Source organism: Poecilia reticulata, linkage group LG7 (assembly GCF_000633615.1).
Source record: "Poecilia reticulata strain Guanapo linkage group LG7, Guppy_female_1.0+MT, whole genome shotgun sequence".
Lineage (NCBI taxonomy): Eukaryota > Metazoa > Chordata > Actinopteri > Cyprinodontiformes > Poeciliidae > Poecilia > Poecilia reticulata.
This window is the reverse complement of record NC_024337.1, coordinates 8,521,346-8,546,316: the sequence shown is the minus strand read 5'-3', so window position 1 is coordinate 8,546,316 and position 24,971 is coordinate 8,521,346. Positions and strand designations below refer to the sequence as shown.

General features: G+C 40.2%; 2 protein-coding genes across 5 annotated transcripts in view; both read right to left on the bottom strand.

Annotated features, from left to right (window-relative positions):
• Positions 1–11,248, bottom strand: part of LOC103467108 (Ral GTPase activating protein non-catalytic subunit beta) — a 48,696-nt gene extending 37,448 nt beyond the window's left edge. For 3 of the 4 annotated variants that reach the window (XM_008413189.2, XM_008413187.2, XM_008413188.2), the window contains exons 1-8: positions 10,897–11,247; positions 9,852–10,073; positions 8,181–8,383; positions 6,451–6,617; positions 6,185–6,371; positions 5,959–6,090; positions 5,476–5,654; positions 1,082–1,233 (exon numbers count right to left, since the gene is read on the bottom strand). In XM_008413189.2, coding sequence (XP_008411411.1) covers positions 1,082–1,233; positions 5,476–5,654; positions 5,959–6,090; positions 6,185–6,371; positions 6,451–6,617; positions 8,181–8,383; positions 9,852–10,028 — 1,197 coding nt within the window. In that variant the 5' untranslated portion in view covers positions 10,029–10,073; positions 10,897–11,247. Of the gene's footprint in view, positions 1–1,081; positions 1,234–5,475; positions 5,655–5,958; positions 6,091–6,184; positions 6,372–6,450; positions 6,618–8,180; positions 8,384–9,851; positions 10,074–10,896 lie in introns of all 4 variants that reach the window. The other variant, XM_008413186.2, reaches the window with a different exon arrangement.
• Positions 11,249–12,910: 1,662 nt separating this feature from the next.
• Positions 12,911–22,695, bottom strand: vwa1 (von Willebrand factor A domain containing 1). Its single transcript, XM_008413185.2, has 6 exons — positions 22,315–22,695; positions 18,128–18,685; positions 15,816–16,151; positions 14,843–15,118; positions 14,331–14,606; positions 12,911–13,858 (listed from the first exon to the last, which is right to left on the bottom strand). The coding sequence occupies exons 1-6, from the start codon at positions 22,400–22,402 to the stop codon at positions 13,830–13,832; spliced, it is 1,563 nt and encodes a 520-aa protein (XP_008411407.1). The 5' UTR covers positions 22,403–22,695; the 3' UTR covers positions 12,911–13,829.
• Between the last annotated feature and the right edge of the window lie 2,276 nt (positions 22,696–24,971).

The window sequence follows — 24,971 nt, the reverse complement described above, 5'->3', positions numbered from 1 at the left end:
GTCTCTCGGCTGGTCTGGGAACACCTTGGGTTCCCCCGGAGGAGCTGGAAGAAGTGGCTGGGGAGAGGGAAGTCTGGGCCTCCCTTCTGAAGCTGCTGCCCCCGCGACCCGACCCCGGATAAGCGGCAGAGAGAGAATGAATGAATGAATGAATGAATGAATGAATGAATGAATGAATGAATGACTGAATGAATGAATGGTTTGCTGCCATGATTTTAACACTTGCGTAGCTCTGCACAGCAGCAGCAGGTCTCCTTCACCGCCGCACAGGTGTAAACCCAGCGCGAGTGTCTTAGCGCTTATGTTGCGCTTAAAGGCGGCTCGGAAAAACAGGATACCACATGTTAACAACGGATTAAACAGTTAACTAATGATAAAAATGACAAAGGACACAGATATGGGAAGTGTGGAAGCCCCTACTGTATCAAATTGACAGAGGAATAACAGAGAGTTGGCAGTGCTAAGGTAAAAACCCAGCGCATACAGCGTTCATGTTTTTCTTTTTTCATCCAGACGGCTTGCCGCGCCCCCTAGGGGGCGCGCCCCCACAGTTTGGGAACCTTTGGCCTAAAGTAACCCAACATATTTTATCTGTGATTCTACTGCTTTCATTTTTAGACTATTTGAGCAAGCAGTGCATCTTCTCCTGTTTCTAGCTTTTGTTTAGCATCTTCTAGCTAACAAAAGCTGCCAGTGAGAAAAGGTCAAATCATCTGGGATGTGTGATTGATAGGAGCGGAGCAGGGTGTGCATGCACTGTGCTTGTTACAGAATGATTAACTTCTGCACCCTGCTTACTTTCTTCATTTCTTCAACAGGTTAAGCTAGCTACTCCTCTATTTACACTATAATCAGCAGGTTAACACAACTTTATCTTGTGAGTTCTGGTTTGATTTTCTCTTGAATGTATTGCACGTTTATTAAAAGCGCCTCAAAAGCCCGAGCCCGACAATCAAGCTAATATTCTGGCCCGATTCGGCCCACATTCTGGGTCAGGCTCAGCCCATAGATCTAGGATTGGTTGGACTCCCCTAGCATAACCCAACTGTATGTTATGGCTGTGTGTAACAGTCAGACTTACAGTTGAGCTCTTGCTGGTGGTTTTCGTGACCACCGCATGCCGCTGTTTGCGGCTGTGTGGTGGTGTAGTGTTGGCAACGGAGGGGGGCGGAGACATACTCAATCTGTTCACTGGGGTGGGCGGGGCACTGTCCGCCCGGGGTCGTGATATACCTGTGAATAAGAAATCAGTGTCACCATGGAGGCAAAACCTGTTCACTCTCTAATCAGCATTCCAGGCAAATGATGAGAAAAGAGAAAATGATTTGGGGTAAGAGACTTAATCAAAGCCCATCTTCATTGGTAGACATGCGTTAGAATGGTTAGATGTGAATCACCAAGATTGGAAATGCACTGATAATGATTGACACTTTAAGACCGGAGTAGTCCCCTGTTGATGATCTGGTAGTTTAGTCTATCTGTGAGATACCGTTTGCTTAGCAGCAAAACCTACAGTTCTTAAAGTTCCAGTGTGCAACGTTAATGCCAATCTAGGTGCAAAGATGCAATATATATTATATAAACGAACATGCAGGTCAATATTTTGCTTTAAAATAAAATAATCAAATCACTCTTTTGTACTAGAGAAGCCCAGAAATCTCTAAGCTCCAGAGCAACTATACAACATTTTGGTGGTCATTTTATTCATTTATTTTGATTGCTACATCCTACACACTGGACCTTTAACACGATCACCGCAAAAAACAAACCACATGTCCATCATGTCTCATTAAATGATGCATCAGCTGATGAGTGTACCATGAGAGAGTGGCAGGGGACAAAAAGAGAACGCCCTCTCGCGTACGTCTCTCTTTTCAACAGAGACACCTACAGTGTGAAGAGAAAAGTACATGCTGACATGTTTCTCCTGAAATGTGGCTGACATTGTTTAGAACCCTCCATCTTCCTCTCACCGAGAGGTCGTGACAAAATCAAAAAAAGGAAGGGACAAAAAAATTTAATGTTCAGATTTACTTTCATGATCAAAATAGAGTCAATGTTTTGGTCTGTTTGTTGTTTCCATGCTTAGCTTCCCATAAAACCACTTTTGTTCAATGTAATGTAGTGTTTGCCAGTGTTGTAGTCAAGACCACCTAACCCAAGACCAAGACAAGACAAAGACCAGAGTGTATCGAGACCGAGACGAGACCAAGACTTTTAGGGTCCGAGACCAAGTCAAGACCAAGACCAGCTCTACATGACACGATAAAATGTGGAATATGATCAAAATTGCTTCTCAAATTGATCTGAAAGATCCACATTCCCATAAAAACACTCGTTGTTCTGCTTTGCCATCCCTAAAAAGATAACGCCCTGGGTGCTTGCCCATATTGCTCATGTCAGAAACTACCCGTTTGCACCATAAAACATAGCAATTGAGGCATTGAACCTGACAGTAAATAACACTCAACTATGAACACTGACGAAGGAGCAACAAGCAAGAAGTAACCAAGCACAAGGTGCTCACCGTGACTGTTCTCTCTCTCCCGCTACATGAAACCAGGCAGTCTGACACCATGGCATACATTACAGCTGCCACTTTGAACGAAAACAATCAAAGAGCGATGCGCATGCTCTGCTAGCTCTTTTGTTCTTGTGTTTTAATTATTTGCTAATTAAATAAATACCAATGTATATAATATCTACTGCAGTGTACGCAGAGCATTACAAGAACAAAGAACGGCTCTCAGTGAGGCTCCAGTCCAATCTACTTAGTAAAGAGCCGTTCAGAAGAATTGGATCGTTCGTGAATGTCACATCACTATATTGCAGACTTTTGGACACAGTGTTGTCCCATATATGCGACATGTTGGTCAACACCTCCGCACAATAATCCAGCACAGTGAGTGACAACTTTTTTTCATCACAAATGCTTATGTGTCTCTGTACGGCTAGCTTTGCTAACATCACGTCAATGGAGCTTACTTCTTTGAGCTGCTTTTCTAAATGACGAAAAAAGTTAGACGTAGTCCCTACCATCTGTGAAAGCGAAGCGCTGCTGAGTTAGCTGTTGCCATCGGATTTCTTATGATTTATGCAGCGCTATTCTATTACTGACGATTAGACAGACATCTTCTGCCGCTCAGAGGAAACCACTGCGCATGTCTCAGAGCCGCATGCGAGTGAAAAGTGTGGAAGGGGTGGGGGGAGAAACAGAAAACACTTAATTCGTAAGTCACGTTATTGCTTGGATTTTAATCGGTATGTTTTGCATCCTGTTAAAGCAAACACATAAACAAATAAACTGGACAGTATGCTGTAAGTTTAGTGATATTTCCACAGTTGCGATCTTGACTGGTCTTGAAATAAAATTCAGAGTCCTCAGCGCCCGAGACCAAGACAAGACCGAGACGAGACCGAGATCATCAAAAACTGGTCTCGAGACCAAGACCGGTCTTGAGTACTACAACACTGGTGTTCTGTTCAATATAGCTTTGAATTTTAAAACATGTTGGTATGAAAGAAATTCAACCAATTTTTCAAAGTGGTTTAAATACAATTATGGTTTTGGGAAAAAAATGGCAAACTTATGCTGCTCAGCTAAAGACCTGCTTCCCCTCCTCACATTCCCTCTTTTTCCCCCAATAACTTTATTTCAACAAGAAACAAAATAAAACACAGACAATGAAGAACTGAATGTCATAAACATCATGCCTAAGGTTAGTATGGAACATGTCAATTTTCAGGTCAAATTAAGTGCTTCAGGGGTTACAATCTTTCAAGGGCAGATATCATTTGAATTGAAGTTAGCATTTAGCATTTGCTTCTGCTAAATACTGTGTTGGCGTATTGCTTCAGCATTAGCAGAACGTATGTTTATGGTTAGTGCTTTAGGGTTGGAACGACTGACTCTTCAGTTAACACTGCAAACCACTGCAAGTTACTATGGTAACACCTCACCAATTTTTATTCTTGTTTTTTTAATAATGCTGTCCATTATCCACTGCTACTAGTGTCAACATAATGAGGGTTTACTAGAGATGTGCCGATCAGGTTTTTTCCTGCCGATTCCGATTCTAATCACCCACGAGGGCCGATCACCGATACCGATCACATAGTTATTATTTTTTTAATCATAAGCACTACCGGTTACATTATGTGGAAAAAGGAACCATGAATTCACCTTAATTTAGACAAAAACTTGTTTTTAATAACTTTTTCCAAGAAAAAAACAAAATAAAACAGGCATTGTGCAAATTGTACTGCTATCGGTAATACTATCTTTAACAGACTGAAAACATATGAAGGCTCTGAAGACGCTAAATAATGCAGAGTCAAAATAAAACCTCTCAACATTGCCAAAGAAATTCACGTACAAAACTTAACATTCAAAGGCAAATACAGGTTCCATTACAATAAAGACCCACCTTAAGTCACCTGAGTTACTGAATGAAAACTTCCTGATAGCATGGCGGCTAGCTGATTACTGCTAGTTCTGATTGGCTGTTTTTGACTGAGCGGAGTAATTATGCAGAACAGAGCGGAAATTGATTATTTTTTCAGRKATTATTTGTCTCATGTTAGGACAGCGAAAGTTTTAATACGCATGTAAAATAAATTTTTTTAAGTTGGATACTGCAGCTTTAAGCAGAGGTTCGGTGTGAGAGTCACTACCAGGTGGAGCAGAAGCGGCGCTCCGTCTGTGAAATATTACTACCTGTAGCGTGTAGCAGTGGTTCAACAGCGAGAGCAGAACCAGCGTCTTACATCGCAGCTCAAGACTTAAATAATTTAGCTTATTATTTGTTTAGCTTTCTGACCGTTATGCTAATCCGGGTGAGTGTTTGTAGCTGTGCGCTGCTTTACCTGCTATCTGATCCTCCATATGTCTTTTTTACTGCAGTGAGYCTCAATATAGCCAAACTCTGTCAAGTATGGCATTGTTTTGATGCCATATTAGATTCGTCGTGTTGATGCATTTTGACGTACTTCACCCCATGTGCTTCAATTTTCCACCGCAACACGCAAACTTCCCCCGTCACTCAGTGCGTTATAGTTACACATTGCTTAGATTTGTTGCTGTGCGTTTGCGCAGTGTGAAGGAAAGAAGAGACCAGCTGCACAGGCAGGCTGCGAAATGAGATGCAGGTGATCAGTTTGTGTGATCGGCAACAAGAAACCCTGATCGGCGATCACCGATCATACACTTTTTCATGGAAATCGGCTGATCGATCGGCACACTTCTAGGGTTTACTAAAAATACTAAAGTAAGTTTCTACTGCAATATGATATGTGAGATATGTGAGAATCTGTGTAATGACAGCCACATCTTACACTAATAAAGAATGATCCACACCTTTCCACTGTTAAGAACTGTTATGGTTAGTGCTTTATAGCGTATAGCTGACATTTTTTTAGCCTTTGTTGATGTCAGATTTGCTTCAATGTGAGACATTTGTCTGTGCATCCTCTTACCTAGGAATGCATCCACGAGACAGCTGATGCCCCTCATGGCCCTGAAAAAGATCTGGGGTAGCTGTTTCAAACACGGGTGCAGAACTACTTCATGAGGAATCCCACTGGAGATCAAAAACTGCTCTTGAAACTTTGGAGTGGTGCTCACTATGGCTGGGTTGCTCAAATCCACTGGGTTACTGGAAACAAACGAGATGTGAGGCATACTCAAGATTAGGTACAGTTTACAGATCCCAATTAAAAAAATAAAAATAACTGAACATGTGAGTGAGACAATGACTGTCTGAGGAGGAATGAACCAGAAGGCAGGAGGACAGTTGGATTCACTCAGAGTTAAAAGCTTAAACTATTTATGTGGTTATAGTTCAAACATTTTTTGAGGAACTAACTTTCACTTCCCCTTAAAAACAGACGAACATCCTGCTCAGGTAGAGCTGTCATTTTTCTAGATGAATGAAAATATACAGAGGCGGTAAAATGCACCCGATCATGTGGAGAAAGCGATACCACGTCTGTGCCACACAGTCGTTGTCCATCTCTACTGGAATCAAGTTGGCATCTTCATCTGAGACTTTAAAAGGTGGGAAGGACGGTCCGTGAGTAAAGCGCAGCAGCCTGGATTATGAAATGAAAATATGAATTTTTTTAACAGTAGATAAATAATAATAAACTACACAAACTCATTCTATTGCTTGCCTCTTAGTCCTACCTTGAAGTCAGAGCGCAAGCTACTCTGCTCCACTGCTCTACAACAGGAGGATGATGTCTCCAGTTGGACAGCATTTCCCTTGCGGTCTTCCAATATGGCGGCGTGGGAAAGCAGCGGGCGCATGCGAGAAGCCACACCTCAAACAGAACTGCCATCAGCTTATCTGCCAGTTTCTCTGCTACGCCCACTAAAAGGAAGAAGCAAAGCTAGGTTACTATTGGTGCTCACAAGGAACGAATGAATGAATACGCTGGAGCGCGGCTTACCGCCAACCGATGGAGGAGCAAGCAAGGTGTCGTTGATGCGTAGCAGGAAGAGCAGCAGCACCTCCCAGGTTTCCCTCACCATGGAGACAGACTCTCGTGCCAGCTTTTGGACTGCCGTCAGAACCTGCTGGCAGAGCCTGATGTGGTTCAGACTGTGCTGCTCAGGCCTGCGGACAGAAAGACACAAATCAAATTATTAGCAAGGAAGCACCGATCCACTTTTTTCACTTCCGATACCAATACCGAGGTTTAGTATCGGCCGATACGGATCCAATACAGAGAAATAAGTGAAGTGACAGAAATGAATGAATGTACTGAATTACTAATTCATTTAATAACTCTGCACCAATTAGGGGTTGAACGACTACATATTTTTTAAGGTCGACTACATCATGATAATAGTCAAGTCGATGTCGACTAGTCGCGGTGTTGTCATAGTTACACAAGCGCAAAATGCTTCACAACTACTTGGAGGTTTTATCAGCTATTTTCACTGCAAATATTGACACCCCCCTCCCCTTCTCCCGCTTTTACAAGTCTATTATGCAGAATTAAAAGAGCAATAAACCGATCATTCTTCGTGAGCAGCGGAGAAAAGTTCGTTGCACAAAGTCGGGTCTGACTTTTTTTTTTTTTTTTCCCCAAACACCGGCTCATACTGATGATCTCTGGATAGTTACTCGTATAGGAGTCAAATTATCACACTGACCACAATGGTGCTTTTGGAACATCACAAACCAAACGTATTATGAACGGATCCTGTTTGGTTACAGTTGAATTCAACGAAACCTGCTGTCGGTTCAGAGAGCAGCGGCTCTCTGAACCGACATGCAGACAGCGGCAGAGATCGCCTCTATCAGACCCTACGGATGAAGCTTGGACTTAGTTTCCAGATGTAGTCAAACCATATCTTTATAAGAGCGTAAAGCTGCCAGGTTAGAAGCTTCAATACAGAGGGTGACACTGATCAGTTGAGGGATAAAAAAGCCTGACATGATGACGCGCTGTCCCACATTACTCCGGTAGTCTTTTTTTTTTTTTTTTTTTAAGGATTTTTTCGGCACTAGTTTATTTGACAGCAATCTGACAGCAAGGGGGCAGAGAGAGCGGAGAGAGGCCTGGGCCCAGCGAATGGAGGACGGGAGTCGGACTCCTGACTACCGCGGGCTAAAGTCTCTATGCGGGGCGCAGAGAAAAGAATCGGCTAGTCGACTAATTGGTGCAACCCCTAGCACCAATATGGCACATTGAAACACACCAACAGCTTCAGAAGCTAACATGGAAAAACAACTGTTCAGTAGCTGCAATTAGGAGTAGAACAGTCAATAGAAAATAAATGATAAAGAAAATGAAACTGACAAACAATAGATTAACTATCTTGGTCAAACATGTAAAAATAAACGGCAACAAATCTTTCAAGTGGCTCAGAAAGAGCTATTAGGAATTCTAAATATAAAAAAATAATAAAGCATGACATGACCCAGAGCACAAAGCATGGAACTAAACTGATCAGCCTTATGGATCGGGTACACTGTCACTGATATCCCATCTAGAATTGTTTTCAATATCGGCACCAGTATAGATATAGATATCAGATTGGTGCGAATCTAAATATTAGCTCATTTATGAGTGACTAATTAATAAAGAACAATAATCCAGGTAAAGATAGTTGTTACTAAGCGAAGATTAAATAATTACATTAAATGAGGGAAACTGAGGCGGGTGCATACCTTGGCACAAATACGTTGTAGAGATGACGCAGGATGGTCTGGACGTACATATTGGGTTCCTTCACCACAGGCTGGGGCATGGAGTCCCTGGGTGACACCAGTGCCATCATCCAGTCTGTGTACACGTCCACACACAGTTTGACAGTGTCACCTTCTAAGGGCAGGGTCAGGCCATAACACAGCACCTCCATGGTCCACTTCACCTGGGAAGCAAAGGGTTTCCAGATATCAGTCACATGGGGTTTTTCCAACTAGTCTTTAAAATACTTCTGTCAGTTTATAAATCACTACACAGCTTAGCATCACAATACATTAAACAGGTTTAGTCATATCACCATCCAGACCAATCAGGTCTTCTAGTTCTGGTTCTGCTCTGCATCAGAACCAGTACCAAAACTAGAGAAGCAGCATTCAGCTTCTATGCACCACAGATCTGGAACAAACTTCCGGAAAACTGAAAAACAGCTGAAACACTGAGTGCCTTTAAATAAAAACCCAGCTGCTTAGTTGCCTTTGGTTTATAATAATTGGAACATTGATCAATATATTTGATGTATATCCGCTCAATGATTTTGAAGGTGGCATTTGACTAAATCTGTTTGTTTCATAATTAGTTACTTTTTATTTTTATGGTTTAAAGCACTTTGAACTGGCTTGGTGCTCAAATGTTCTTCACAAATCAACTTGACTCCAGATTTTGTTCTATCATTACAAGACAGAACAAAATCTGTTAATTTCTCTGATTAATGCTTCTGACATAATAAAAACCGATGTGAGAAGTAAGAGGAAGAAACTATTTAAAGGGAAACTATTTTCTACAAGGCAATACCACCCATTTATTAAACCTGCTACAAAAGAGGCCTGGCTTCAGAGGTATTGATTATTTTTGCTCTTTTTGTCATTTCCTACATTGCATATTTTACTTGATTCATAGCTGACTTTTCTGATAATGAAAGGAACTGACAGCTGGTACCATCAAGGAAAAAAGAATCTTGAAAAAGTTCTCTTGATTTGAATTACATATTTGAGAACCAGTTTAAAGATTCCCAAGATTGGCTCAAGTCAAAGATATCCTTCACAAAAACAACAATAATGCAAGCAGTTTGAGAGGCATTTTATTTAAACAAACACTGACTCACAAACAGTTCCCTTCTGGACGTACAGAAGAGACATTTGCTGCACATAGCATCACTCATATGAATAACTGCTAAGAAAGTATCTCTAAATTAAAGGCATGAGAGTCTGAGATGATTTAAGCTAATGGAGTTTAAATGGTCTGTAAGAGCAGCACGGAAACAATATCGCCTCAGTTTTTATGCACACACCATTATCTCATCAATGACATTATGAAAAATAAAAAACCTAATAAATTACAGCTGATTGTCCCAGAAGTTAGTTTTACTCTCTCTAAACGAAGGGAACCAATGTAAAGGAAACTGTTAGACCAAAGATGAACAAACATCAGGATCAGCAGAAATTAGTTTCACCTCCTTATTGAATTGGATTTTTCTACTGAACCACAAAACATACATTTATGAGAGAGAGAGAGAGAGAGAGAGAGAGAGAGAGAGAGAGAGAGAGAGAGAGAGACTTTAAAAGGTGAGCAGACTTTTAGAAATAAAAGGCCATGCGTGATTGCTGAGTGTTTCCCAGAGCTGCCAGCTTTCTCACCTCTTTGTCTGATTTGAGGATGTTTTCTGAGGCCACAGGGCTCACTGCTGTGCCCAGAGGCTTGACTACTGCATTTGCCACCTCTGTGCCCACACTGGGAGGGTAGGTGTGCAGGACGCTGAGGTGACCCTGGTCGCTCTGCACCACCAGCTGCAGCGAGCGCCACTCGGAGTACATGCTGCTGGCGTCTGGTCCGCTTGGCTCACACCTCCTGCCTCCCGCCTGCAGACACACAGATCATCCAGCTGTAGCAGACACACTACCAGGCTTATTATTTAGTTACTGATCCACCACAGTGGTTTAAATAATACTTTTCTCTGAGTTGATATTAGTCTTACATTAGAAATTTTACGATTGAGCAAAACTGGATGCAAACAAGCAGGATCAGATCAAAACTTATGGCATAAGATATGAAGAAAGAGCGGCTTCCTAAAAACCAAAGTCTTTGGCACGCCCTAACCAAATGCAAAGCACCACGGGTGTGTGTAAAAGCCTAAAATCACCCATTCATGTCTCCCTTCCCTGTAAACATGACCTGCAAGTCAGCCCGGATGTTTAATGTTGTCACTTTGCTTCTAACTTTCTACTAAAAACTCTTTAGCACCTATAAAACACAACGTGTCTGTTTACTTTAGAAAGAACAGTGGCCAAATGATCACCATCAAAAACCCAGGATAGTTACCAAGCACAGGAATCACAACCAGGAAACAGATCTTCCACCGAGCAGCTTGTTAGCTTTAGCTAGCATCAAAAAATCTTCATCTTACAAACGGCTTTAGCTGAAGTTAGCATGCATGTGCTTTGCTTAAATGTTGCAAGACCATTTTCTTGAATGAATTAAAACGGTTTTAACATCAGAGTCTAGCAGTTCTCGTTATAAACATACCACGAAATTGAAACTACGTTGTAGTTGTCCGAAGCTAGCCTTGATAACGTTCGCTGCGTTAGCCTCTTGGTTGACATTAGCATGATGTCGTTTCTGCAAGCTAGCTTTGCAATGGTGCTAACGTTTGCTTATTAGCTGAGTAATTGTTGTCTGTTTTACCTGGACCAGCTGGGGACGTCGTCATAACAGGCCTCAGAAACTCGCTGTCTGTGCTTTCCGTGTAGCGCCCCTAAACCATAACAGCCTCCATCTTCGCAATGTTAGGGCTCGGATATTGCAGCTTTGACGGGTCTAACGGGAAGAAGGATCCGGTGTGTGGTTAACGCCCCCTAACGGTTGTTGCCGGTAATTACGTCCCAGAAATGGAGCCCATTATAGATCTTTTGCATTGTTTTCCTTTCTCCAAAATACAACACTACATACAGCACCGCTTTCATAAACGCTAAGTTCTTGGTTACCTTTTTTACTTCTTCTCTGATTACCCCAGGCCAGATATAGGGAGCTAAACATACCCGTTTCTGGGTCATAGAAACCCCAGTGCATTCTGGGATGTTTATGTTTCATGGACGTCTTTATTGCAACGTTTCTGCTCTTATATACTACAAGCTTAGCTGCATTCACAGGTGAACTCCAGTCAAGTTGTAGTGATATCTGAAGAATAATCAGTGAAAATCAGACACACTTGAGCTCAAGTTTGAGTATCAAAACCAAAGCTGTAAATACAAATCAAGAAAATTATGAACCCTGAGCACGAGACTCCTCTTCACGAGACTGACAGAAAAACAGTGTCTTCAGTCAGAGGCTTTTTCAAGTTAGCTGTTACACAGACAGCTAACTTGATCTGAGATTTGTCTTGCCTRCCGTCACCATCAGCAATAACTCTTTGAAGAACCTTGAATTAGTATGAACACAGTAACATTTAATTTCCTTTTGGAATAAATAAACCATTTTTGAATTTGAATATGTACCTGTTATATTTAAATACATATAATTTCATATCTGTATTGCAAAAATGACTAAAAGCATGCTTTCTTTTTGTCATTTTATATGGAGAATCTTTAAAGAGGCAGTTTTATGTCAAATTGACTCTTGAGCTTTTCACCATGTTTTAATATTATTCCCTCATCAAAAACATTTATAAAGTTTTATAGAGAGATCATAGAGAGATTCTTTCATGCATGTTTGAGAAATGATTTAATCTCCATGGATGGGTGGGAGCAGCAAAATGAATTAAGAGGTGTATCCATTACAAAAAACAGATTCAATACATAAAAGAAAAAATACAGGAAGACCTAGAATAACAACAATGCAATATGAGACAGTGGGTTATTAATTATACTACATTTAGAATTTAGGAGGGAAAAACATTAAGAGAATTGGTCATAAGAACATTATTAATAAACTCTTAATAAACTATTTTTTCCATTTGATTTTAAGATGTGTTGCTCTGTGATTTTTTTGTAACATCAACATAAACCTTGGAGTATCTGAGTAAACATCTACCAGTTATTTTTGGGTACCATTACCCTAAAATACAATAAAAATATAAAAATGACAAATAAATAATAATTTTAAAAAAATCAAAATAAAACAAAAAATTAAGCCAAAGGTTTTCATTTGACCTAATTCTATTTATTTATTTATTTATTTATTTATTTATTTATTTATTTATTGTCAGATTAGCTTGGCTAACATTTTACTGTTACAAAATATGATTCATTATAAATAATTTTTCAAACCTTTAATAGGAAGAATGAAGACAGGGCTGGTGGAAAAGTAAAGAAAAGGAAACTTTGGATAGTAGAAACCGGAGTAAAATTTGGAAAACGATTATCTTTCTAATACCAGGAATCATTTTAACCTATTTATGGAACCAGTCAAGAGTCAAAAATATGTGTTTGCCTCCCTTTGGGAGAAGTTTCTTCTTATGCCACATCATTCTCAAGGGACCACACAAATAAATTTTAAAAAGTGGTAATTGTAAACTCTTGCTAGAAAGAGCATAAATGATCATTCCCAACCTTTTCTAGGATAGGCTTAGCGAGTCCTCACTTGTAAAGTTGTGTTAGCTTGTAAAATTTTTGTAAGCTTATAAACAGATATGTTCCAGCCATTGTAATACCCAATATTAAGTATTTAACCTATTTTACAACATTAGGAATGGACTGCAGCATTACACATTTTAAGTAAGTTTATTGAAACCTTGTATGAGGTTTTAAATGGAAAACAACAAAAAAATAAATGCAGGGAGAAATCTGCAGTAAGCCAGTACACGACTTTACAGTAGGGGGCAGCAAACACAAGCTGTAAAACAGTAACAGTCAAAAAACAAACTGCAGCTCCATAAAGACTCAAAGTTATTAGTTCCTATAAGGTTCTCGATAAATAAATATGAATTATAGACCAATGTATAGACAGCAACTCAATGTGACTTTTAATTACACACATCTGTTTCATATCCTGCATCTGTCTGGTTCCAGAGTGAGTGAATGTTTTGTGTTTAAAGCTCAAAGCAACACAAAAGTTTCTGTTATTCAGAACTTCCCTGTTACGTGACCCTGCTGCATTCCCAGAGTACATACAAGCATTCAATGAAAGTCTTAAAGCATGTGTTGAGTGAGAAAAGTGATTTAAGTACATTATTTATAGTAAATGTGTATCAGATGTTCCTGCGGTGTTAAGAGTTATAAAAGAAAATGCAGATTTGGACACATGGTGTGCATATGTTGTAAAGCTCTTCTGCAAAACATCCCAGAGAAACCATCAGCATTCCCAGCCTTCCCTGCTCTGGGTCTGCACAAACAGGCCGCTGAAATATTCTACATCGCAAGCTTGGGTCATTTGATCGAAGAAATTTAGACGGGTGACAAACAGATGGGACGGTAATAAAAACAGATAATACTTTTCTTTGAATTTCAGATGTTTTGCAGTCAGTATGTGCGGCAGATTTATGAAGGGCCTGCTTCATGATCTCTTCTGGATCATGTCCACAGAGGGGGAGAGGCACTCTGAAGAATTATGGAAGGCTGTCAGCATTCTTTCCCGTTATCCTCCCTCCTTCTTTGGTAAGGTGCATGTGCAGCGCAGGGCTGCTATGACTGGAAGCCATATCCCAGAGCATCTGAGAGGAGAAAGAGAAACATTTGCAACCGATTGGAATCATATTTAAATGCCACGTATATAAAAAACAAACAGTGCTGTTTTTTTGGTTTGGTTTTGCATGTAAGGGCGATCATAATTCAAATAATCATCAAGGGGAAAAAAAACAACCAATTTTTCCTACATGCTGACAGCTTTCATTTACATGGGTGTTTAGATGTTTAAACATGTCTAAGTTATTGTCACTTGAAGGAGCGTTACTCCCTCAAGTGACAAGTGATTATATATTATATAATATATTAGAACACAAATAAATTACATAATTTATTTGTGTACAGAAAATGGATGGATGGATAATTTATTGTTTATTTTTTTTATTATTATTATTTTGTTTCCACTTCACAATGCTCTAGTTTGTTTTTGGTCTTTCACATGTCACACTTGTCACATTGCTAATTTCAGAACCCGACTGACCCTTGTCTTTCTGGACTCACCTGAGTGAAACTGTGCTGTGCAACACAGTCCATCCCCCCTTGCCGTTCGGTAAATGGGAGACACACAAACTCTAGCATAAGGGGGGAGGTGTGTGAGGCGCGTCGACAGAGAATTGGGTGGAAGGTAAAGGGAGGAGCGTTGGTTGGCAGCTGAACTTTGCTGCCCCTCCCAGGTGAGCCAGTAGCCCCTCAGACCAGCCGCGCTGCTCCTCCAGTCCGCCTGCACTGAAGCACTTCCCACGGTGGTGAGCTGGAGGTCATCCAGGGCCGGAGTCACTGGGCACAGAAAGCTCAGAGCAGTTAAGATTGGAGATGTTGAAAAACAGAAGGCAGCGATTTTGAGACTAAACTTGAGACTGCAGTATGAGAATATGAAGGATAGTCTGAACTACTAAATTTGATGAAATAGGGATCTATTTCATCAAACTATTATTAATAATAGTCAACGCTATTATTAATAATCTATACATGAGAAAACTCGATCCCAAACTCAAACTCTTATCAATGCTCACCTTCTTGAGTGCAAACTTTAACTGACATTGATTTCTGCTTTCCTGAGGCATGCCGGGCAGTCACTGTGACCAGGTATATTGTCCCTGGCTGGAGATTTCTCAGCAGGGTGGAGTTCTGTGTTCGGCCCACTGTGACGGTCTGGAGATTGCCCCTGGGCAGGGCGGAGTACTCAATGTAGTAACTCGTGACAGTGTCTGGCTGAAGAGGGCCCCAGCTCACCCGAACACTGGTCTCCCCAGACTCAGAAACTGTTACAACAGCTGGACTCTCAACCACTACAGGAATAAAATTTAAAAATGAGCACAGAGTAGACACATTTTTTCAAAGCTAATAAATACTGACTGATGTCCAAAAAAACATTCTAAGGACGTTTTCACACCAGATAGTCCAGAAGACTCGGTTCTATTGAGGTCAAGAATCACAATATTTGTTACATTTTTAGCTGATTTGGTTTTCTTTCACACAGCACTGAGTAAAACGATCCGAACCTTTGAAAAACCTGTTACCCTCCTTGCCTGTGAGGGCGCTGCATCAAGAATCAAAGAAGGAAATGACACAGAGATTTCAGAAGACATGAGCTCAACTTCCTTCTTCACAAGATTTAAACAAAAATAGAACAGCGTCAGATTTTAGCAGTTGAAAGATTTCTCTTTAGTAAAAGACAACGAACATTTCTCCCTCTGGCTTTTGTTTTGGTTGTGTTTACCCAGAATACCCTGCGCACACCCATGCTTTTGGAGCGGTTTCAACCCCAGACCAAGGTTTTTAGGCAGACCAGAGTCCGCTTTTTTGGTCTGTGTTAGAGTTCAATTGCACAGTTGGTTCCCCAAACAAACCGTTTGGACAAACGAGCAAGAGTTAAGTTAAAGCAGACTAAACAGAGCTGGAGTGGAGGCACCCTTAGCTCAACAGTAGCAGAAAATAATAGTGCACGTTTCTGGACACAGTCTGTAAAAAGGGAAACAATCTAACCTGGCTTTGTTGTGAATGTGGTGGAGAGTGTGTTAAATGTTATTTCGTTGGACTCTGGAATCAGGCTGACAGAATAGGTGGTGTCTGGCTTTAGGTCAGTCAGTCTGATGCTGTTCAGCTGCGCGGACTGGATCAGTCTCTGGTACTGGCTTCCACCGGTGCTCGGACTGGTCCCTGATCCGCCGCCGCCACCGCCGCCGCCGCCGCCTCCAGTTGAAACTTCACCAAAGCGAATCTCGTAGTGGCCCGATAGACCAGACAGAACGGGCCTCCAATGGAGAGAGGCCGAGTTGGTGGACACGTCTCGTACATGAAGGCGCTCAGCTTTTATTATCTCTGTTTGGGACAAAACCAGGAGATTTTATTGGTACTGCAGTGCAGTTTAGGGGCTAGGAGTAATTTAGTCAAGTGTCATAAGTGTCAACAGGGAAGGTGGCAAAACAGCTAAATATGACTTCAGACAGCCTCCCACAAACACAGACTCTGCTTTCTAATTGCATTCTTAACTCCTGAAATCAAACAACTTGGAATAACCAACCCATAAAGTGTCTGCAATGAAACAGCTACAGAGAGCATTGATATATGTGCTTATATATTTGGGTGCTTATTAAGGACTACTGTATTTTGCCTACATATCAGCTTTTATTTATGCTGTGCATCATGTCCTCTGTATGCAACATAAACTGTTATGAAGTGGCTTCTGCAAAGTAATATGCCAGTTACCTAATGCAGTCTGAGAATTGGGCAAACTCCCTACTCTGTATTTATGTATGTCTGACATAGTGATGGAGAACGTAGGAAGGGAAGTTGAATCAGTAATCCATTAATAGATCAGCCGGTCACATTTCAGAGAGCCTAAAACATGCAGGAGTCTCATAGTGTCCTGGCATCCTGTCTAGACTTACACTGGAGGATTACAGGCAACCCATTGCACTTACTGCAGGTCCAACAATAAAGATCATAATGTTTTCTTTAAACGACACTTTAGGTAAAAATTCCTTTAGATGTTTTCTGTATGATTTCACCCACAATTTCAGTACAGCTGGATTTTATTGAAATCTCAGTGGACTTAAAGTCATTTCTTTTTACATAACTTGTTCAATATTTAGCATTCTATATGTTGTTAATAACTAAATAATCACCCAACAACTGAAATCTGCAAATTTTCCCTCAATCATCTCTGAGAAGTTGTCAGCAAGTAAATGCAGCAAAATCCAATTTTCTTTCCTCCCAATTCATTAAACCCAACAAATGTAAGAACTTCAAACATTTTCAGTCAGCAAGCACGTCAGCTGACAGGTCACAGGTTGATGCTCTTTTTTAGTTCACAAAAATAAAAAATATAGCTATATGTTTCAATGAATTAGACAAAAATTATTAGTGGTGAACCGATTGCAGTTTTTTGTCTGAACACAGATTACCAATCTTTAAAAAGCCTGACCTTCTGATTCTGACTTTGGCCAATGCCAGTTTTTTTTCTCTGAAGTGTTGCTAAACATAGCAGGGAAGACATCGAGTTGGCAACAGAGGGGTTAACTCCCAACATGCAGACATTTCCTGTATGGCCTTTATTTTTTGTGATAATTTTGGAATAAAAATAAGACTTTACACAAATTGTGACACTTGCAAAATATAGTTTTCACTTGAAATGAGAAATTATGGAAAGTTCTTAATTATTACATTTTATAACAGTTTTCTGTGAGACCTAAATATGTTTGTTCTTCCAGTATAACAGTAGGCAGCTTAGAAAGTGCCTTTATAAAAAGTTAGAGGAAATACTTTTGTTTTATTTGGTATTCGGTCCTCAATGGAGACTTCAAATAAAACACTTGAGAAAAAAATTGCTAGTCAGAAAGCCACATTTCCATTAATGACAAACTGGAGGCGACACTTTTGTTTGCAAACAGCAACTATTTATACAAATGTCAAATAGAAAATGAGCCTATATTTAACTTATTAATTAGTGATGATCTTGTAATTGATCAATAAAAACGAAGGGCCTTTTCTACTGAAACTCGTCTCTACTTCAGCCACCTGGCTCCAACATTAGCTCATCAGCAGAGCTCAGTAGAGCCTGACTGCATGCTAGTGAGGCAGGTTAGCCGTTTAATTTTAGTGTGTAGGACAAGAGACACCTCTGAAAGTTGCAGGACTCTGGCCCTCGAGGAATGCAGTTTGAGACTGGTTTAGGAGCATGGCAGCCAGTGCTGCAACAGCTTACATAGTCATGGAAGAAAACCAAAGAGCCGCAAGCCAAAGAACTGAATTTGAAGCTTTTAAAATAGAAGAGCACCTTTCAGTGGCAATCTCACCAATAATGGCATCGCGCAGGTCTTTGGTGATGATGCCCATGTCATCGATGTCCACAAAGTGCAGGTGATTTTCCACAGGAGGGGTCACGACCTCCCTCAGCACCTTGTAATTGCTGTGCCCTGTTGAGACCACCAGCACCGCCACACCCTCCTCCCGCAGCTCAGCCATCGGTCCAATCACGTCCCCCGGCTTCACCCCATCAGTCAACCACACTAGCACTTTGGGCAGTCCTTCCCTTGCCCCGTCGGACGTCCCGGGGCGCAGCACCCGCTCCTTGGCCATTTTGAGAGCATCCACCGTGTTGGTGTCCCCCCTCAGGGGTCGGATGTTTGTCAAAGCCCCCTGGAGGCCACTTTGGGTACTGTGTCTGTTAAAGCCAAACTCCAGGCGTGGCTTGGTACCCACCTGCAGCAGCCCCACTCTCACTTGATCCCTTCCCAGAGAAAAAGGGAGCAGGAGCTCCGACAGGAAGGAGAGCATGCGGGCGTGCTCGTAGGACGTCACACTCCCTGAGGAGTCCAGCAGAAAGAGGACGTCACCCTCGCAGCAGTTCAGCACTGTGGAGGAAAAAAATGATGTATATAGTCATAAACCTCCACTGAGATTCCTTCTCACTCCCGCAATTTTTTCCACGATCGGCTGCCACAGAACACCCTCCCTTTCACAATCCAAGCTCCTTGGAAAAACGTGGTCTATTACAGCGATCACAGCTTACGGGGAATATTGTCAGCAGCAACGCCACAGCAGCACAAATCCAGCCAATTAATGTGCAGATAAGCAGAACTCAAAACAAACAAAGCAGCCAGGAAGAACTTCACAGGCACCGATGGATGAAAGGCAGCTCAGGAATGAGCCAAAGGGTGGATTTTCTTTTCTGTCTTTTTTTCAAAACAAGTTGACATAAACAGTGAACAGAACTAGTTCCTGGATAGTTGTGGAAAAGGGAGTGAAGAAAAAACAAACTGTAGGGAAATAAAAGACATGAAATGGAGTGAAGTGTAGAGGGAAGAGGGCAGGTCCATGTGAGAGACAGAATGCTGAGAGGAATGCTGAATAGACACATATATACATGTATATACAGACATATATAAACATATACAGTGTAAGGAACTGAATCTAACAGAGATAAATGGCTGCAGACATTCAGAATGGTTATTGCTCCAAAGGAAATCAGCCAGACCAGTGGTTCAGAAAAACAAATCCTGTGAGAGAAACAGCAATTACATTTAGTTTGACTTCATAAGAAGAAAACTCAGACAAAAGTCTGCAGAGGTTTTGTTTTCTTTGGATCCTCTTTAGAGCTGAAGGCTGAGGAAGCAGCACAGCTCCAGCGTTTCCTCTCCCACATGACCTCCATCCACACCCACACCTTTATTCCTCCACACAGCTCAGGAAGTCTTTACGTCTCTCTTCTTGTTTGGATTTTGGAGTCTGTGTGCTGGTCCTTACCAACCCGCACAGCCTCCACCTTAATGCAGGTGTGGGTTTATCTGCTGAAGTTAATATTGTCTGGACCCTTTACTGTCTGTGGCTGATGCAGGTAGCAGTTACCACATAACTACAGGATATATCAGTGGACTTTTAATTAGGACGGGCCAATAAGTTCATTTTTATTGATTAATAGAATTTATGATTTTTGAAGATTTAATCTTTGGAAAATCTGAACTTTTTTTTCCATCAATGAATTTCGTGGGTTTCTATAGTTCAGAGCAATGCCGCCATTTTGGTTTACAGGCGCGCTGTACAGCGTTTTTGAACACAGGTCAACTCTACAAGTGAAAATTAGAGTCAAGCTATGATTTAATTTCTTATTCATGAGAATGAAGTCATAATATTACCAGAACAAAGCAGCTATATTAGGACCCAGAAACTTAAAATGAGGAATGTTGAGCATCTTGCAAAGTTATGTTTTGGTATAAGTTTTTTAGATAATTTTTAATAGAAATAATTTAACACATCAGCATTAAATTATTATCAATAGCAGGACTTTGAAAAAATCAGGCAAATTGTGACTTGGGGTGGTCAGGTCAGATTTTCAGAACTTTAATGAAGCGTGAATTTTTTCTTATTTTACATGGTTTTAGATCTATGAATGAAAATATGAAAAGCAAAACATATGACCCATAGACGATAAGGGCACTGTGAATTTCAAAAACGAAACAAACATAACTGGTTTTCTTTTTCTCAACAAACAAAAATCAGGAAAAGTGTTTCCTGTGTTGTTAGTCCCCATTTACTCTAATATCAATAAATAAAACTGGCAAGAGTCCACCTGTGTTTAGTAGGAATTAACTACATAATTGGCAAAGACATCGGTATCGGCCGATATTGTCATAAGGTGTGGTTGGTGGTGGTGAGAATGAACGTTGACGACCCAGGTAAAGATTTAATGATGAATGTTGCTCAAAACAGTCCAGTCAGGCAGCACGGCAGGAACAATAGCACACAGCTAAAAACCTGCAGCAACTGACAACTAGGTGACTGAATTTGGGAGCTAAGGCTAACCAGGACTTTAAACAGTGCGACTGGAGAGCCTGACGGTTGACGTACAACAAACGACGAGGATCTGACACAGACAACAGGTGGGAGGGTGATCACAGGAACGATCACAGCTGGGATCAATAAACGAAGAAGACGCAGAAACAGAGACTCACAGGACAGAAACTGAACACAGAAAAACCTTAAAATAAATACACAAAAACACAGATCATGACAGATATTAGTTATTTTTTAATTAGTAAAAATGGGCCGATATCAAGAGCTGATATTTATTTCCATCTTGTTGCTGTTTGTGTTTCTGGAGCAGGCTGGTGATGTTTATTATTTCTGGTCATGTGACATTGATGCAGCACAAAGTTTGAAGAGTTTAACTGAAGCAGAGAAGCAATGCCAACAGTGTGGTTGTTTTTTAAACAGAGTTGAAAGGATATGGAAATATATGCATAAAATGTATAAATAATTTTGGTAAAGGTCGGTCATTGACCATAACTGATATATTAATATAAATATATTAATATTCCAGTAAGGCAGTGATCCTGAACATGCATCCAGAGCTCCAAGGGAATGGCTTAAATTCATGCATGTGTTTCCAGTAGTTCAGACATAAACCCAGTGGCAACAAAATTCTGTTTATAGATGCCATTATCCAATCTGACTCAGTTTATGCTAAGATCAGAAAAATCAAATTAGAATAGATTAATTTATGTGATTGTTATGAGAACAAGTTTATATATATACATATATATAGTACAACTATACACTTATGAAGTGTAATTACTGCAAGCTCGTTATTTCATCTGGTTTCTATTAATGGCAGCAGCAAAGTATCAGATCCCACTCACTAATACCATAGTTATAAAAATCCAGTCTCATTAAGAAAGCCACAAGTGTCACAGCCGGTAAGTTTAGCCGCTAATGGTCGCAGCACCACAGCACAGCCTTTGCTAGTGAATTACGCTCATTTTGATGTTGGTTTAGAAATTAAAAGCTGTCAACCTGTGGGTAATTACAACTGGCGAGGAAAAAAAAGGCGAGCATTAAAACTAAAATCAAAGTAGAGTCCTCTTGTTTGCTTGTATTTAGAAAACATGAAGGAATGGATGCAAAGAGTTGATTAAATCCTGTGATTTATTTTACTTATTGAGTTTATTTTTCCCACAGGACTGTTCTATGGGGAGGATAGGGGAACCACAATTATTTTCACTCCTGAGATGTGCATGTCTGATTCCTTCCTGGGGCCCCTGAGGCCATCCACTGCATGCCTGTGTGGTCCCTGGATGCCCTCTGCTTTGGGAACMCCCTCCTGCCTCAGGCAGTGGGATTTCATCAACTCTCAATCTTGTACCTGGAGCCATGCCATGTCAGTGAGAACAGTGGAGTAATATCAACCCCACCCTGATCCACAGAGCAGACAGAGTCTCCATTTAGTGGAGCGCTTTACTTCCTAATGGCAGGAGTCAGACAGGATTGTGTCATTAATGCATTTAAACTCAATTTATGTTCACTGACTAAGTTACAAGTCACTGATCACTTTATTTTAGATTACATAAAGTGAAATCTAAGTATTCAGCTAAGTCTATTTATTTGTATTTTTTACTTGTTCAATAATAATAAAGTCAACATTATAAACGAGAACAATGATATATATATTTTTAAAAGAATCAAACTTGGGTTTCAGTTTCGTTACCTCCTTCAGGTGCGGAGTTCTGCGAACACACCACCATCATCATCATCATCATCATCATCATCATCCATGTTAACATGTGACTATCCATCACAACGGCCGTGAGTCGGTTCCCCTCGAGCAGAATATATCAGACCTTCTGTCTTCCAGGCTCAATCATACATTGGCCGCACACTTCCCTGTCAGTAAATCACCTCCACGMGCATAATTTACGGGAGTCACATCCAGGGCGCCTTTACTTTTTCTTCTTATCGGTCCTCTTCGCTGCGCATGCTCAGCTAAGCCCCGGAGGTGAAATTAAAAAACTGAAGGCAAAATTTCAGACCATACGTGTGCGCAAAAAGTTTCGATCCAAATGCCCGTCTCCCTCTCCCTCCCTCTTTCTTACTGAAGACACAGCTGTACAGCGAGAAGAGGTAAGCACGAGCTCGCCGGAAACAACTTTCAAAATAAAATATATACAGAACGTCCTCTTTCAAATTGGTCCAACGAATGTATATTTTGTAGTCTAAATATTGTTACTTACAATCACACTGACTGTGAAACAACAACAATAAGAAGAAGAAGATCAGGTTAAAGTAATTTTCACTAACATGTTTCTTTTGAGTGAAAGTAATATCAACTTTTTTGGGTTCAGCTGGATTCCTGACTTAAATCTGATAGAGACTCTATCAATGAATCAATCAATTCAAGGTGGCAGCATGTTGGAGCAGCTCTGTTCATTTTGTTCTGATTTTTATTTTATTTTTTTTAAAGCTTTATTCCCTTATTTCTAGCAGAAACAATAGTTTTTGAACAATTATTCTCTGGTTTTGGATGCTGTGCAGATGGAAGGATTTTTTTCTGATACCTTTTTTTTTTGGCCAGGATGCATTACCATAGCAACAAAGTGGTTTGCAACAGGGATCAGCTGATAAACATCACAAAAGCTCAAATAATACCTCACCTGTATCCATAAAGCCCAAATGAGTTCAAATCTCAATGTGACCTGGACGCTGTGGAACCTCTGGAGATTATTGCCCAAAGAATATTCCTTATAAAATTAATTCAGAGCATCATCTTCATCAGACTATGATACAACACCAGCTCAGATTTACAATAATCCAGGATATCATCCCTGCCCAAAGCAGGAGAACATATAAATTATTGTCAACATGACAATAAAATCTAAATAAATACAAACCATGTTTCTCCACAATTATGAAACTTTCTATGTTTTTGTATACTTAATGAGAGACCTGTCTCATTTCCTGTTAGAAGCAACTATTGGCTGAATGACAAAATTGTAAATCTGAAGAAAACCTGCTTGACATGCAAATAATTAAAATTGTGGATAAAATTTGACTCATTAATGTTTAAACATGTAAAACAAAAATAACAATGTCCATTAGTTTTATATAGTAAGACTTATTCTAGTAACTTCTAATTGCTCAACGTGTGAAAGTTGAACATAGTTAGCTAACTTAGCATGCAGAAAGTTAATGCTAACTTAAATTAATCAATTTGCTTTCTAGTGTGAACTAAAGTCACAAACGCAACTTATACTGACATCGCCTTTATTATTAGAACCATTTTATCACCTTATCCTTTTATTGTTTCATTCTGTGGAAGAGATTCTGTAAAGTTTGATCAGATGGTTCAAAGTTCAAAACTTTGGTCTGAGAAAAGTAATGAGGATCCTTCTGATATGTTCTCTAATTTAAAAAAAAAAAGTACAATTCAGTCACAATTTATGACCCAGTGCTTTGTTAATACTGTCCAAAGTGTTAAAATAAGAAAAAAAAGTTTCTAATAAGGCTTTGTAAAGGTTGTTAAGCTGAGACAAATTTGTGTGCAACCACTGAAATGTCTGGTCAAAGGCTCCTTTTATTTTGAAAGTTGGGTTGATTAAACTTCCTGTTAGTTTCTTGACCTTGACAGAACATGTTAGCCTGAGGAGCTTCTCACTCCTCCTCCCGTTTTCCCATCTCCCCAGTAACCCAGAACAGTAAATAGGTTCACCAACCAGGCGTAAATCTGAATTAGAATTATTTTCACTCCTCAACACTCAGTTAGAGGCCTCTAAAAATGTAGAGGCGCAGAAAACATAAAAGAATGCTAATTAAAAAGCTGCCTTTAAAAAGGATTTAAAGATGAAGGGGGCGAGAACTGAAGGGTTTATTAAGCAGTAAGCTCCAAATAAAGTGATTTGTTGTCATAAACTCTCCATATAGCCAAGTCCAAGCTAGCATTCACTTTACAGCCATACACAAATGGCACACAAATTTGGTATTTTCATTATATTTATTTATTTTTTTGCTTTTAAAACTATAACATCACATAAATACAAAGGGTCAATATTTATAGTGTTAATCCTTCCTTTTCATGTCTGCAACAATTCAGTCTAACATGCTGCAGGGTTGAGCATGTATCATATATCGTTTAAAGCAGTGTTTCTCAACCTTTTTTGGGCCAGCGCCCCCCCAGCCTTTGTCCAGGTCCCTCACCGCCCCTCACCAAAGAATTTGTAGGCTATTTTGCACTGATTATTTTATCATTAATATTACTATCACTATTGTAGATGTTTTGATTTTTATGCTTGTTTCTGTATTTATCATCAAAAATAATTTCCCAGAGAACAAAAAAGTCATGGGAATAGAAATTATTTTCACAGGTGTCTG

What these genes read in the sequence shown, in the direction of transcription:
- vwa1 (XM_008413185.2), bottom strand. Translation starts at nt 22,402, where the DNA reads ATGGATAGTCACATGTTAACATGGATGATGATGATGATGATGATGATG. An exon ending in GAACTCCGCACCTGAAGGAG is followed by an intron (nt 18,686 to 22,314) that starts GTAACGAAACTG and finishes TTTCCTCCACAG; the next exon opens with TGCTGAACTGCTGCGAGGGT. An exon ending in CCTGCGCGATGCCATTATTG is followed by an intron (nt 16,152 to 18,127) that starts GTGAGATTGCCA and finishes TGTCCCAAACAG; the next exon opens with AGATAATAAAAGCTGAGCGC.